Source organism: Halichoerus grypus, chromosome 13, assembly GCF_964656455.1.
Source record: "Halichoerus grypus chromosome 13, mHalGry1.hap1.1, whole genome shotgun sequence".
Lineage (NCBI taxonomy): Eukaryota > Metazoa > Chordata > Mammalia > Carnivora > Phocidae > Halichoerus > Halichoerus grypus.
In genome coordinates, this window is record NC_135724.1 from 68230125 (window position 1) to 68246193 (window position 16069).

A 16069-nucleotide genomic window follows, 5' to 3' on the forward strand; every position below is an offset into this window, starting at 1 on the left:
TCTTTCCCACCCCTTCCCCACCTCCTGCGTCTGGTAACGACAAATCTGATATCTTCTATGAATTTGGGTTGTTTTGTTTTTATTTGTTTGTTTGGTTTTTATTTCTTTATTTATTTATTTTAATTTTTTTTAAAGATTTAATTTATTTATTTATTTGAGAGAGAGAGAGAGAAATAGCATGAGAGGGGAGAGGTTCAGAGGGAGAAGCAGGCTCCCCGCCGAGCCGGGAGCCCGATGCGGCACTCGATCCCAGGACTCCGGGATCACGACCTGAGCCGAAGGCAGTCGCTTAACTAACTGAGCCACCCACGCCTGTTTCTTTGGTTTTTAGATTGCCATATAAGTGAGATCATATAGTATTTGTCTTTCTCTGTGTGACTTATTTCACTTCACATAATGCCCTAAAGGTCCATCCATTTTGTCACAAATGGCAGGGTTTCCTTCTTTTTTTATGGTTGAATAATATTCCATTGTGTGTGTGTGTGTGTTTGTATGTACGTACATATATATATACACATGTAATTTCTTTATTCATCCATAGATGGACGCTTACATTGTTTCCATGTCTTGGTATTGTAAACAGTGCTGCTAAGAACATGGATATGCAGATATCTCTCAGACATGGTGTTTCCATTTCCTTCAGATGCATTCCCAGAAGTGGGATTGCTGGATCATATAGTAATTCTATTTTTATTTTTTGAGGAACCTCCATTATTTTCCATAGGAGCTGTACCAATTTACAGTGCCACCAACAATACACATGGGTCCCTTTTCTCCACATTCTCACTGGCATTTGTTATCTCTTGTCTTTTTGGTGATAGCCATTCTAACAGGTTCGTGAGATGATAACTCATTGTGGTTTTGATTTGCATTTCCCTTATAATTAGTGATGAGCACCTCTTCATGGACCTGTTGGCCATATTTTATTTTCTTTGGAAAAATGTCTAGTCAGATGCTTTGCCCATTTTTAAATTGGATTATTTGGGTTTTGTTTTATTTTGTTTGTTTTCTTGCTATTGAATTTTATGAGTTCTTTATATATTTTGGATATAAACCCTGATCAGATATATGTTTTGCAAATATTTTTCCTATTTTATAAGTTGTCTTCTCATTTTGTTGATTGTTTCTTTTCCTGTGCAGAAGCTTTTTAGTTTGATGTAGTCCCACTTGTTTGTTTTTGCTTTTGTTGCTTGTGCTGATGTTTTTGTCATGCAAAATTTAAAACATTTATATGTAGTTAAATTTATTATTATTATTATTATTTTTTTTTTTTTACTGCCTCTGGATTTTGGATCATTGTGAGAAAGCCTTTCCATATACAGGGTTAAAGAGGAAATCATCCATGTTTTTTTCTAGTATTTGTCTGGTTCCTTTTGTTTTCATTTAGATCCCTAATTCATTTGGAATTTATTTATGTATATGGTGTGAGTTAAGGATCTAATTTTATCTTTTTCCAAATGGCTACTGGTTTCTCCCAGCGGCTCTTGTTACAATGTTCATTTTGACTCCAGTGATTTGAGATACCACCTTTTTCATATTTTACATTTTCATATGTATTCGAGTCTAATTCTGAACATGGTTTCTCTATCTATGCATGTGCCAATACCACAGTTTTAAGTACTTAGGCTTTATATAGTATTCTTTAATGTGTGGTGGGGCTCATCGCCTCCTGTAGCTTTTCTTCTTCACTGTTTTCCTAGCTATTTGTACATTTTTGTTTTTCCATATGAACTTTAGTATCAACTTGTCTAGTATCTTGTTGGTATTTTTATTTGTATTGCATTCACTTTATAAATTAACTTAGGGAGAACTGACATCTTTATAATGTTGAATCCTGTCCAAGAACAGAGGATGTCTTTCCATTTGTTCAACTTTACTCTTGTATCTTTTGGTAGCATTTTAAAATTTTCCTTGCATAGGTTGCACATTTCTTGTTAACTTCATTTCTAAATATTTAATCATCTTTGTTGCTATTACTAACAGAACTTTTCTCTATCATAATGTCTTCTAGTATTCTGTTGTCTTCTGTTTATATTTTGTTTATTTGAAAGCTGTTGACTTTTGTATGTTAATTTTGTATCATGCTACTTCATTGAGTTCTTTTAAGTTTTATCATTGATTTTGGGGTTTTCCAGGTATTCTATTATATTGTATGAAATTAACGATTGTTTTACTTCTTCTTTATTCATTCTTATACCTCTAATTGGTTTCCATCTTCTAATGGCATTGCTAATACGCTAAATATAGTGGTGGGTAGTAGCAGACATAATGGGCATCCTTGCTTTGCTCCTGATATTAATGGAAATGCCTCTAGTGTTTCTCTATTAAATAAGATTTTGGCTTTAGGACTAAGGTATATAAGAAAGTATTACTTAATTCCTATTTTCTTGAGTACTTTTTATCATGGGGGGTATTGAATTTTGTCAAAGGCTTTCTTTTCTATGGGGATTATCATAGAATTCTCCCCTCCTTAGGTGATTTTGTTGTGTTTTCACACATATGAGTATTTGTGTTTTCATTGTTAGTATTTCTTTACATTTCTCCAATTTCAGCTGGATTTCCAGAAGTTGTTTAATAGGAAGTACTTAAATTTTTAAATAGAAGCACCTATCTTCTATTGTTGTTGATGGTGGTGGTGATGGCAGTGGTAGTGTTAGTAAATTCTAGTTTTAATGTGTTGTGATCAGAGATTTTTAAAAATGTTTTTATAAAAGATGTTTTGTTTGTGACTTAATATACGCTCGATTGTTTTGTGAATATGCTCTAAGTGCCGGAGAATGTGTAGTCTCTGTTAGCAGAGTATAGAGTGGTATGCATCTGTAAGTTTTCCTGTAATCATTTTGTTGTTTAGATCTTCTGTCTTCTTACTTATTTTTTTCTCCGTTTGACCTTATACTGATAGTGGTGAATGAAAGTCTCTTATTATTAGTGTGTTTTTATTTATGTGTCCTTGCATCTCCTGTGTTTTTGTTTCATACAGTTGGTTGCTGTATTTGGTGTATATTCCTTTTTTTTTAAAAGATTTTATTTATTTATTAGAGAGAGAGAGTGTGTGTGTGTGAGTTGGGGGAGAGGTGGAGGGAGAAGGAGAGAATCTTAAGCTGACTCAGCGCTGAGCACAGAGCCCAACAAGGGGCTTGATCTCAGACCCTGAGATCATGACCTGAGCCGAAATCAAGAGTCAGGACTCTCAACTGACTGAGCCACCCAGGTGCCCCAAGACTGGCTTCTTTCACTCAACATAATGCCTTTGAGATTCATCCAAGTTGTTACATGCATTAGTTAACTTGTTTCTTTTGATGGGCAGTATTATTCCACCTGTTATATTTGGTTTGTTTCTACTTTTTGGTAATTTGAATGAAGTGCCTTTTAAACATTTACATACAGGCTTTGTGTGAACATTTCTCTAGGGTAAATAGCTGGGATGAGATTGCTGTGTCATATGGTAAGTGTGTGCTTAACTTTGTAAGAAACTATTTTCTGGCATTGGTGGTACTGTTTTGCATTCCTTTTTTTTTTTTTTAAGATTTTATTTATTATTTATTTATTTATTTGACAGAGAGAGAGAGAGAGAGCACAAGCAGAGGGAGTGGCAAGCAGAGAGAGAAGCAGTCTCCGCACTGAGCAAGGGGCCTGATTTGGGGCTTGATCCCAGGACTTTGGGATCATGACCTGAGTGGAAGGCAGACCCTTAACCAACTGAGCCACCTAGGCTCCCCCTGTTTTGCATTCCTGTCAGCATTGTGTGAATTTCAGTTGCTCTGTATCCTCACCAGGACTTGGCATTATCAGTTTTTTTAAAAATGTGGCCATTCTAATAGATGTGTAGTAGTATCTCATCATGGTTTTAATTCACATTTCTCTGATGACTAATGATATTGGATATCTTTTAATGTACTTATTTGCAGTGTGTATGAGGTATCCAAGTCTTTTGATAATTTTTTAATTGTTTTTTTTGAAACCCCAGGTTTTGAAGATTTTCTCCAATGTTTTAGTTTTACATGTTTAGATATGATACATTTTGAGTTAATTTTTGTATTTAATTTTTGATCAAGTTTTTTTTTTTTAATTTGTATTTTTTCCATTTTGGTTGTGTACTTGTTCCAGTACCATTTCTTGCAAAGAAAATCTTTACTGCATTGACTTGTCTTTGCGTTGTTGCTGGTAATCAGTTGGCCATATTTGTTTGGGTTTATTTATGGGCTCTATTTTATTTCATTGATTTATGTGTCTATCTCTTCATCAACACCACACTGTCTTGATTTTATTGTAGCTTTATTGTAAGTCTTAGAATTAGGCAGCATGTTTCTGACAACTTTATTTATTTTTTTTTTTCAAAACTGGATTATTCCCTGGGCACCTGGTTGGCTCAGTAGGTTAAGCGTCTGCCTTTGGCTCAGGTCATGATCCCAGGGTCCTGGGATTGAGCCCTGAGTCCCGCTCCCTGCTCAGCGGGGAGTCTGCTTCTCCCTCTCCCTCTGCCCCTCCCCCCTGCTTATGCTGTCTTTCTCTCAAATAAATAAAATCTTTAAAAAAATTTAAAAAATGGGTTATTCTAGTACCACCTTTCCATCTGAATTTTTTTCTTTTTATTTTTTTGAAAAAAAATTTTAAAAGATTTATTTATTTATTTGTGAGAGAGAGGGAGAGACAGAGAGCGCACAAGCAAGCATGAGTGAGGGGAGGGGCAGAGGGAGAGAGAGAATCCCAAAATAGACCTACATGCTGAGCACAGAGCTCGACTCAGGGCTTGATCCCAGGACCTGAGCTGAAATCAGGTCGGCTGCTTAACTGACTGAGCCACCCAGGCGTCCCATCCATCTAAATTTTATTTTATTTTTTTTTAAAGATTTTATTTGAGAGAGAGAGAGAATGAGAGAGAGAGAGCACATGAGAAGGGGGAGAGTCAGAGGGAGAAGCAGACTCCCCGCCAAGCAGGGAGCCCAATGCGGGACTTGATCCAGGGACTCCAGGATCATGACCTGAGCCGAAGGCAGTCACTTAACCAACTGAGCCACCCAGGCGCCCCTCCATCTAAATTTTAGAGTCAACTTGTCTATAACTACAAAAAACTCTGCTGTGATTTTGGTTGGAATTGCATTAAATCTATATATCCCTTTGGGGAGGGTTGGTATCTTTACTAGGTTGAGTCTTTCAGTCCAAGAATATGGTATGTCTTTCCATTTATGTAGGTCTTCTTTGAGTTCTTTCATTATTGTTTTCTAAGTTTCAGAATATAGACTCTATGTAATTTTTTAGATCTATACCTAAGTATGTTATTTTTTTGGAAATATTATAAATGCCTTTTTTTTTTTTTTAAATTTTGATCTCCAGTTGTTGCTAGTATATAGAAATAGAGTCACTTTTTTGGGTGTTGACCTTTACCCTGTGGCTTTGCTACACTCACCTGATACTTCCAGGGCTTTATTTTATAGATTCTTTGGGATTGTCTATGTGGACAATTATGTCATTTGTGAATATGAGCAGTTTCATTTCTTCCTTTCTAATCCCTTTGCTTTTATTTCTTTTTCTTGTTTTATTGTAGTGGCTAGGACTGTTGAATAGGAGTGATGAGAGTGGACAGCCTTGCCTTTTTCCTTATCTTAGGGGGGAAAGCATTCAGTCTTTTATGGTTAATTATGATGTTAGCTGTAGGGGCGCCATGGATGGCTCAAGTTGGTTAAACGTCTGACTCTTGATTTTGGCTCAGGTCATGATCTCACGGTTGTGAGATCGAGCCCTGCATTGGGCTCTGCACTCAGCATGGAGTCTGCTTGAGATTCTCTCCCTCTCCCTCTGCCCCTCTACCTGCTGTCTCCTCCACCCCGTCTGTCCGCCTCTTTCAATAAATAAATAAATAAATAAAATCTTTTAAAAAATTATGATGCTGGCTGTAGCTTTTTTGGTAAATGCCTTTTATCAGACTGAGGAAGTTTCCTTTTGTTCCTGGTTTTCTTTCTTTCTTTCTTTAGATTTATTTATTTATTTTAGAGAGTGTGTGCACGAGTGGGAGGTGCAGAGGGAGAGGGAGAGATAATCTTAAGCAGACTCCGCACTGAGCGTGGATCCTGATGCCAGGCTGGATTGATCTCACGACCCTGAGATCACAACCTGAGCTGAAACCAAGAGTCAGACACTTAACCGACTGCATCACCCACGTGCCCCAATTCCTGGTTTTCTAAAAGTTTTCTTTCTTTCTTTTTTTTTTAAGATTTTATTTATTTGTCAGAGAGAGAGTACAAGCAGGGGGAGCAGAAGGCAGTGGGAGAAGCAGGCTCCCCACTGAGCAGGGAGCCCGATGCAGAACTCGATCTCAGGACCCCGAGATCATGACCTGAGCCGAAGGCAGACGCCCAACCAACTGAGCTACACAGGCATCCCTCGTTTTTTTTTTTTTTTTTAAAGATTTTATTTATTTATTTGACAGAGAGAGACACAGTGAGAGAGGGAACGCAAGCAGGGGGAGTGGGAGAGGGAGAAGCAGGCTTCCCACTGAGCAGAAAGCCTGATGCGGGGCTGGGTTAAACCCCATGGACCCTGGGACCATGACCTGAGCCGAAGGGAGACGCTTAATGACTGAGCCACCCAGGCACCCCCCTCGTTTTTTTTTTTTTTTATCACTAATGGAGAACACAGTGTGTGATGATCATGTGCAGTAGGGGCCACATCAGAGGAGTAGGGGTCAGGGAAGCTCCTTGATGAAGCCCCTTTTGAGTTGAGTTGGGAATGTTTCTCTTCACTCAGGAATATCATAGTTCACAGTGTCACCAAAGCCATCAGTGAGCCGTTCCTCTGCATGGCTTCTGCAGCTTGGCTTGTCATACAAGGGGTATCCTGTGAATGACAAATGCTGGTCTTGGAGAAAGATTTGACTGAGAAATTAAATATGTCTCCTACTAAAATAGACAAGCTGCCTAGATACCACTCATCTGCTTGTTCATCCCTTCCTTTCCGGAGCACCTGTTTTGTGCCAGACATGGAGGTGCAAAGATAAATAAGATAGGACTATTTAGGAGCTTAAAGGCTGGTGGGTGGGAGAGACCCAGGGTATTTCCAGGGTGGAGGTGAGAGTATGTAGGGGAAATTGAGACAGAACCTGCTCTTGCTGTATTAAGTCAGTGTAAGATTGTCAATTTTGAAAAGCTGTTTTATTTTTATGTCTTAGGTAAAAATTCTTATATGTACTGATATTTAAAAATCCAAGGTCAGTTTCAAGTTAGTGATTGCTATGTACTATTGTGGCAAAAGTAAAGGGGATAATACAGTCCACGCTGCAGAGTCCCTGCAGTTACACCTCTCAGTGTGTATTAGAGTACCGTATTCTGGCTCATTCTTTCTTTTGCTACTGGGAATTGAGGGGGCTGAGGAAGAGTGGTAATGATAGGATAGAATTGAGGGTCTGTGGCAGAGGGGATCCTGGTCTCATGGGACTAATGTACATGATGAGTCCTTGGGAGGATCATTTTTTAGGTTCCTCTTGAAATGTTATGTGGACACTCACAAGTATGCCTCAGTTCCAGTATGTATCTGTGTCCAGCCCTCCCGCCTGCCAGTCTTAGGAGATAAGCATTATCATACCCATTTTGCAGATTAGGCTGAACTGCCCAAAGTCGCAATGCTAAAGAGGGACGAAAATATGACTCTAAGCCCTGTATTCTTTCCAGAGGCTGTTTTAAGTGAGATAACACAAATGTGCCTTGTAAGTGTCTGGGATGGACTATAGCAGTAGAAGTGTGGAAGGTACTGTATTTTTAGATTACATTAAAGTTAGCACAGGAGCCCTTTTCGGTGGGGACAATTGGCTTGAGTTTTAGCATGGAACAATTTCTAAAGAACCAGGAAGCCTTCTCTTTTCTCTTCAGCACCGTGGGCTCTGTGAGGGTCTTCTGGCCCTGATCATAGTGCCCAAGGAGCTTTTGTTTCGAGGAGTCTAGGGGCTTTCTTTATGGAGGCAGGTGGGCAGAGGGGTGGGCAGGGACTTGGGCAGCAAGTGGGGCCAGAAACCTCTCTCTCGACTTGGAGCTCACTGTTTTTCCCCTCCGACTTGACTGGTCATCTTACATTCAGTCTGTTCTGAGGAGGTATCTCCTGTCAACTCTGAAATGTGACCTGCACCCATCCTGCTCCTGGGTGACACAGAAGCCCCAGGGGAAGGCACTGGCCCATCTAGCACAATCCCAGTGGTTGTTGGGTGCCTTCCTGCAAGGTGCTGCTGAGGCAGGAACAGGTAAGCTCTCCTCCTTCAGCAGTAGGTCGCCCCTGGCATGATGGCTGTATTGATGTTCTCCCACCTATGGATGTGGGTCCTGCTGCTGCCACACAGACACCTGATCTCTCAGTCATCCTTGGGTCCTCCTCTTATTTTTCTCTCCATGAGGATTCAGGTGGCATCTGGGAAGACTTGCTGTGACCTGGGGCTAGCACCTGCCCTTTGGAGAGCTGGTTGGGAGATCTATGGTTAGGTATCAGCGCCACCCTATGACTTCTCTCCTGCACTCTTTACCCCTGTGTATAATTGTTTGCCCCTGCTTTCAGTTCTTTTGGGTATATACCCAGAAGTGGAAATGCTGGGTTATAAGGTAACCTTATGTTTAAGTTTTTGAGGAACCACCATACTGTTTTCCACAGCAGTGCATGAGGGTTCCAGTTTCTCTACATCCTTGCCAGTGCTTGTTATTTTCTATGTGTGTATGTTTTTTTTTCTTTTTCTAAAGATTTGTTTATATATCTGAGAGAGAGTGAGGGGGAGTGGCAGAGGGAGAGGGAGAGGGAAACTCAAGCAGACTCTGCACTGAGTGAGAAGCCTGATGCAGGGCTCGAGCTCACGACCCTGAGATCAGACCTGAGCTGAAACCAAGAGTTGGATGCTCAACCGACTGTGCCACCCAGGTGCCCCCTATGTATGTATGTTTTGTTTTTTCTTTTTTTTGCAGACAAAACTTTTAAATTTTTTAAAATTTAAATTCAATTAATTTTTTAAAAAGGTTTTTAATTTATTTTTTAATTTGAGAGAGAGAGAGTGACTACGGGGGGGGGAGGGGCCGAAGGACAAGCAGATTCCCCATGGAGCAGGGAGCCTGATGCGGGGTTCGATCCCAGGACCCTGAGATCATGACCTGAGTTAAAGGCAGCTGCTTAACCAACTGAGCCACCCAGGCGTCCCATAAATTCAACTAATTAACATGTCATGTATTATTAGTTTCAGAGGTACAATTCTGATTCATCAGTCTTTTTTTTTTTTTTTTTAAAGATTTTATTTATTTACTTGACAGAGAGAGAGCGCACAAGCAGGGGGAGCGACAGGCAGAGGGAGAGGGAGAAGCAGGCTCCCCAAGGAGGAGGGAGCCCGATGCGGGGCTCTATGCCAGGACCCTGGGACCACGACCTGAGCCGAAGGCAGTCGCTTAACCAACTGAGCCACCCAGGCGCCCCCTGATTCATCAGTCATATAATACCCAGTGCTCATTACATCACGTGCCCTCCCCAATGTCTATCACCCAGTTACCCCATCCTCCAGCCCCCCTCCCCTCCGGCAACCCTGTTTGTTTCCTATGATTAAAAATCTCTTACGGTTTGTCTCCCTCTCCGAGTTCATCTTGTTTTATGTTTCCCACCCTTCCCCTATGATCCTCTGTTTTGTTTCTTAAATTCCACGTATGAGTGAGATCATATGATAATCGTCTTTCTCAGATTGACTTATTTTGCTTAGCATTATACTCTCTAGTTCTATCCATGTCATTGTAAATGGCAAGATTTCATTTTTTTTGATGGCTGAGTAGTATTCCATTGTGTATATATATACCACATCTTTATCCATACCACATCTTCTTTATTCATTCATCTGTTGATATGTGTATTTTTTAAATGATAGTCTAGATGCAGAGTTTTAATCGTACAGTTTCTACTTTTCTCTCTCTTTTTTTTCTGTATTATATGGTGGTCACAGTGTTCATCGTGGCATAACTTATGGTGAAGCAGCAGCTTCCAGACTGGGCAGCAACATTCTTTTTTCCTAGATGTAGAACCGAGGAGATAAAATAGCTATTAGCCTAGGGGAGGTTTGAGTCTTCCTTGTCTGTAAAAAGACGGTACTTCCTTTCTTTCGGGAACCCTTGGAGAACTCAGAGCCCATGCTGGAAGCCATGCTAGAAATCATTGCTGCAGTGCTGTTGGAAACAGTAGCAGTCAATTCATGTTACCTGGAGGAGCATGCCTTCAGTCTGTCTGCCCAGGCTCACTCCCGCTGCCTGCTGGGCCCTTCCAGGGCCTTCTGCCAGCCTCTCAGATGGGACTTTTTCTGACTGTTCCTGCTACATCTGCCTTGATGGCGGTGCCCCCTCCCTGCTCCGGCCCTTCAGGCCAGAACCCTTGGTGTTCTCCAGAACCCCTCTGCTCCCTCCACCCTCCAGGTGCCGAGTCCTATGAGTCTGTCCCTTGGAGTGTGTCCCTTCTGTCCACTGCCCCATCCAGGTTCCTGGCATCTCTTTGTTTAACAACAACATGTAATTCACATACCTTATAGTTCACCTGTGTGGGGTGTATAAGTCAGTGGTTTTCAGTGTATTCACAGAGTTGTGGAACTATCACCACAACCAATTTTAGAACATTTTCATCACCCTAGAAAGAAACCCTAGTCATTCCCCATTTGTCCCTCTCCTGCAGCCCACTATCTACTTTCTGTTTAGATAGATTTGCCTATTCTGGACTTTGCATATAAATGGAATCAGACAATACGTGGCCTTTTGTGACTCGCTTCTTTCATTTAGCATCAAGGTTCATCCATGTTGTAGCATGTTTCAGTACTTTAGTCTATTTTATGACTGAAGAATAATTGTTTTTTTAAATATCAGTACATATAAGGATTTTTACCTAAGACATAAACATAAAACAGCTTTTCAAAACTGACGAGAAGTTTTAGCATGGAACAATTTCTAAAGAACCAGGAAGGTTCTTCACCTAGAAGTTTTCACCTTGAAGCTGTTATGAATAATGCTCTATGAACATTCTTGAACCAGGTTTGGTGTGGACATATGTTTTCATTACTGTTGGGTAGATACCTAGGAGTGGGACTTCTGGGTCATACGGTAACTCCGTGTTTAACATTTTGAGCAACTACCAGACCAGTTTCCACAGCGGCCTCACACTTTGCCTTCCTATCAGTAACGTACGAAGTTCTAATTTTTCCGTATCCTCACCAGTCCTGTCTTTTTTTTTGCAGACTTTAAACTGGTCTGCCTACCTCTAATACTTTTTCCTTTATATTTCTAAAATTTTGTTTTCCCAGCAACTCTCGGTGGCTCCCCTGTTGCCCACAGGATGATGTTCCCAGTTCCCTGGCCCGGCATTCTGCCATCCCCCATGCCCGTCTCTGCTCTAAGGCCCGGCCACGGGCTGTGTTGGCTTCTGCGTGTGTCCACATTTCCCCATCACACCACACACCCCCTACCTCTTTGTTTCACCACTCCCTACTGCAGTGCTGTCTGTTTCCCAGGGCTTACCACAAGGGCTGCCTCCCTCACTGTCCTGGATCCTTTCAAGTGAATTGTTTTCCACCTATAGATGTTGCCTGGGTTTCTCTTTGTGTCATTCAGTTTTTGAAAAAAATAACTGTTAATAGGTCTCTTTCCTCTGCTGAGCAGTGAGCCCTGGGGGCAGGAGTTGGTCTCACTCTTCTGTCTCCCCGGTGCCTGGTGTCTTGCCTGGCTAGGGCAGAAGCTCTGGCCATAGGACCTGGGTGACAGGTCACACAGCCGTCCTGAGGCAGTTGCTCACACCGGCCTGTGTGCTTAGAGCTGGGTAGGCCCCTGGATTTGGGGACTGCTTTGTGATGGGCCCCTGGAACTGTGACGTTCCTGGACCCTTTCTCAGTCTCTCCTGTTTCCTGTCTAGGAGACTGTGGACCAGCACAGCCCCTGCCAGTGATGGGAAGTGGTGCTCAGTGGCAGCGCTGAAGCTCTCTGAGTATGGTAAGGACTGGTGCTTGCCTATTTTGCAGGTGTCAGTGTTCTTTTTTTTTTTTTTTTTTTTTAAGATTTTATTTATTTATTTGATAGAGAGAAACACAGCGAGAGAGGGAACACAAGCAGGGGGAGTGGGAGAGGGAGAAGCAGGCTTCCCGCGGAGCAGGGAGCCCGATGCAGGGCTGGAGCCCAGGACCCTGGGATCATGACCTGAGCCGAAGGCAGATGCTTAACAACGAGCCACCCAGGTGCCCCTAGTGTCAGTTGTTCTTTAGTCACTTCACTCCTGGGGGTGAGGGGCCTTTTCCTGGGTGACACTAAGTATGGGACAGCCTTCCTCCTGGGAGAGCTGTTGGTGCAGTTGAGGGTAGGGATGTTTGGCCTTCTGTTGGAGTGGTTTGCCGGGCCTCGTCACAGTTGCGAGAAAGGTACAAAGTTAACATGTTTTGTTGGTGTCTCTTATTCGATGTCTAGGTCTTCTGTTGTGTCTGGCATTGCGGGGGTGTTCCTTTTGCAGTGGATAGCACCCAGGACATGCTCCCCAAGTAGCTTGTTATGGTCCCCCTGGACATGTTCTGGTCTTTGTTTTTCTCCTCGATGATCCTTTATTGTTCATTACATTCTGAGAAGGCCATAGCTGTTCGAGTTACAAGATTATGTGCTGGAGCAGAGTTGTATTCATTGTAGGTTGTTAAAGAGACAAGTGACATCTCAAAAGCAACTTTTTTCTTCCCTCAAATCCCTGTTTTTAGATTCGAATTGCAGCTTTAAATGCCAGCTCTACAGTTGAGGATGATCATGAAGGAAGCTTTAAAAGTCACAAAACGCAGACCAAGGAGGCCCAGGTATGTAATCCATGGTCTTCCTTCGCAGGTAGACCTTGCTTTTCATTTCTGTAGATGGTACCTCATTTTAAATGCATTCACAAGACTTAATGGGATTTTAGCTCTCCGTCTCATGTTACACCTTCACTTGGGGGTGGTCACACCGAAGAGAAATTCTGTATTCTGTGAGCACTGTTTGGGCCGGTTCAGCCCCTGGGCCCACTTGTCCAGCGGGGCCTCACTTTCTGTGCAGCCCATTCTTTGTGCTCACTTCAGGAGTTGGCACACCCAAGGGATGGTAGCGTGTTAATGGTAGGCGGTGCTTTGAGGTTTCCTGGTGCATTGCTCTCATGTGCCAGTGTGAAGGGGCCCTTGATGGGAGCTGTCTTGAGGGGGTCTCACTGAGGGTCGGTGAGGGGCCAGGTTCAACTTCAGCTCTCTAGATTCTCCGTCTTTCCTCTCTTCCATGAGGCCTGGTATCACTTCCACTTCAGCCTGGCTCTCTTCTTCCCTCCACCCATCTCTCCACCCATCTCTGTACCCGTGTCCTGCCGTAGTATCGCAATGGTTTGCTTCTTTCTTGTCCCCATCTTTGTTTTCCCTGGAATAAACATGTGCCTCCCCTTTCACAGGAGAAACACAGGCAGTCTGGAGCCCTCTCAAAAGTCTACTAGTCAGCGGTCCCTGGTCCTCAAGGGATGTCACTGGGGCTCAGCCTGCCCAGTGCCTCTCCGTCCTGGAGGAGGTTGTCACCCTCCCTGGGCAATGATCAGGCTAGGGCAGAGTGTCAGGTAGAAAGCAATGGAAACCATCCATATTCTCTAGGAATCTCTGGGTTATTCTGGCTGGTGCGGCCACTCTCCCAGCTTCACCCAGAAAAGGCCAGCTGAGTTCAAAACCTTGCCATTGCTCTGATCCTGTGTCCCTGGGCCAGTGTGTTTTTTGCTGTTGCTTAGACTCACGTGAGCCTATGTTGCTCGTGTCTCCTTGGGGGACTCTTGAGGGGTTCTTTTCCCAGTGATGAGCTCCTGGGAGGTTGGAGTGTTAGGACTGTTTCCATTACAGTTGTCAGTTAATATGGCCTTGACTGTAGCCTCCCCTTACACACTTTTGGCTTAAAAAAGACAAACCTTTGTAATCTCCTGTCTTGGTTCACAGGAAGCAGAGGCTTTTGCCTTGTATCACAAAGCCCTGGATCTCCAGAAACATGACAGGTTTGAGGAGTCAGCCAAGGCCTACCATGAGCTCCTGGAGGCGCGCCTGCTGCGAGAGGTGAGGCACCACAGGCCAGGTGGTGGGCTTGCCCTCTGCCCTCCCCTTCTTGGCTGGGCGACCTTGGACATGTTACTTCCTCTCTCTGTCCCTCAGCTTTCCCACCTGTAGAGTGTCAGCCTCCTTGGGTTGCTGTGAGGGTTGAGTGAATCCAGTGAAGCATGTAGAGTGGTTCTCAGTATATAGTAAGAGCTCTGTGTCGGCTATTTTGTTACATTCTCTTTACAACTACTCTGCCGAGAAGGTGGGGGCCACTGTCCCCATTTTACCATTGTGATAGCTCAGAGGCACCCAACTAGTGAAGCATTAGAACCAGGATAGGAACCCATGGTTTCCTGATACTTAATGATCCTCATTGTTGGCAATGCATCTTGGCAAATGCCGTTGAGGTGATAGCCCATGAACTCAGGAAGCCTGTGTAGGCGCTTAGAGAAAAGGCTGGAAGAGCAACACAGAGCCCATGGAGGGCATAGGGTAAGAGTATGGCAGAGAGGGGCAGGCAGGGCAGGACCCAGTGATCCAGCGTGGGGGCCATGTTAGTGGCAAGTGAGTTCAACCTGAGTTGGCTGGGTCCTGGAGATGTTGCCTGGAGGTTTGAGAATGAGTCTCAACTTGAAATTGATTTAGGAAGAATTATGTTTGATTAGGAGGAAAGGCTTTTGTTTTTAAGTACCCACACACACAGACATGCAATAAGGAAGCAGACAGACTCCATCCATGGGCATTTTCTGGAATGCGGTCCTTCAGTTGAGCAGTCTCCTACACCTCTAGGAAGGCAGACACTTATGTCTGAAGCCCCCACCCCTGGACGGTTTTTACCACGGATGAGACAGAATGCTAACTGAGTTCTCCTTGTCGGTTACAGGAGTCCATCCCTTCCCTCACTCGTGGATGTCAGGATTCTCTGGTGCTGGTGATAGTGTCTTGGAATTAGGACTGTGGGAATTGTGACCCGCCCCTCCCCCATTAGTAGGAAGTGAGTGAGGGCCCAGAGACGAAAAAGACTTTATTCCACTTTACTGAGCTCCAGCCATAGGCCAGGGGCTGGGTGTGTTTCAGGAGGAGGGGGTGTTCCCTCACACATGGTGGAGCGGGCCTCAGAGGTGTGAGTGGGTGAGCAGAGCAAAGTCGGAAGGATGCTGGTCGGCTTTGTAATTGTAGGTGTGTCCACCTCTCTCTCTGTCAGTCTCAGCCTTGAAAGACTGCTGTGGCACTCTCCCCCTTGGCTTGTACAGGTAAAACATGGTCATTGTAAACAGTTGAAAAGTACAGAAAATGTACAGAAAAGTTTCTTTTCATATTCATCTGCATTGGTATACTTACTATTAAACTAAATTGTGTAGTTCTAGTCTCACAAACACTTGGCATAAACAGGCCCTGGAACACAGCTGACTCCTAAGAAGTGGATGGCTTCGTTGGGGAGGCTTGTTGGGGTGAGCCCTTCGTCTTCCGTGGGCGTCAGCGTGTCTGTCTCAGAGGGTGGAGAACGGTGCTGAACCCAGCTGGTGGGGTGGGGGTTAGTTAACGAGAGCTTCTGCTGTCATGTGCGGAGGCATGCTGACTAGTCTCCGAGGTAGACTCACACAGCCTCTATTGAAGGGGTCACACCAGATTTTGAACAGTTCTGTACTTGGAGCGGCGAAGGTACCTGGTGTCCAGCTGTGGTCAGCCTGTTGTTGGGGATCTTTCAGCAGTATAAGCCAGACGACAGGAGAAGATAAGGAATGAGGTTTGATTTGAGCTTTTTAGTCTTCTTGTTGGGATTCCATAAGAGTGCTAGGGTAGATTTCTTGGATTAGTCAAGGGGTGCTTCCTAAAGGTTGCATGTCCTCAGGTCTTATCTGTTCTTCTTTTTTTTTTTTTTTTTAAGATTTTACTTATTTATTTGACAGAGAGAGACACAGCGAGAGAGGGAACACAAGCAGGGGGAGTGGGAGAGGGAGAAGCAGGCTTCCCGTGGAGCAGGGAGCCCGATGTGGGACTCGATCCCAGGACCGTGGGATCATGACCTGA

At 43.6% G+C, this 16069-nt stretch overlaps 1 protein-coding gene across 1 annotated transcript in view; it reads left to right on the forward strand.

The window, feature by feature from the left end:
• CABIN1 (calcineurin binding protein 1) overlaps positions 1-16069 on the forward strand; it is a 154394-nt gene that overhangs the window by 5726 nt on the left and 132599 nt on the right. Inside the window, 3 exon segments of the mRNA XM_036096435.2 lie at positions 11890-11966; positions 12713-12805; positions 13943-14056. Of these exon segments, the coding sequence (XP_035952328.1) occupies positions 11964-11966; positions 12713-12805; positions 13943-14056 (210 nt within the window). The 5' untranslated portion in view covers positions 11890-11963.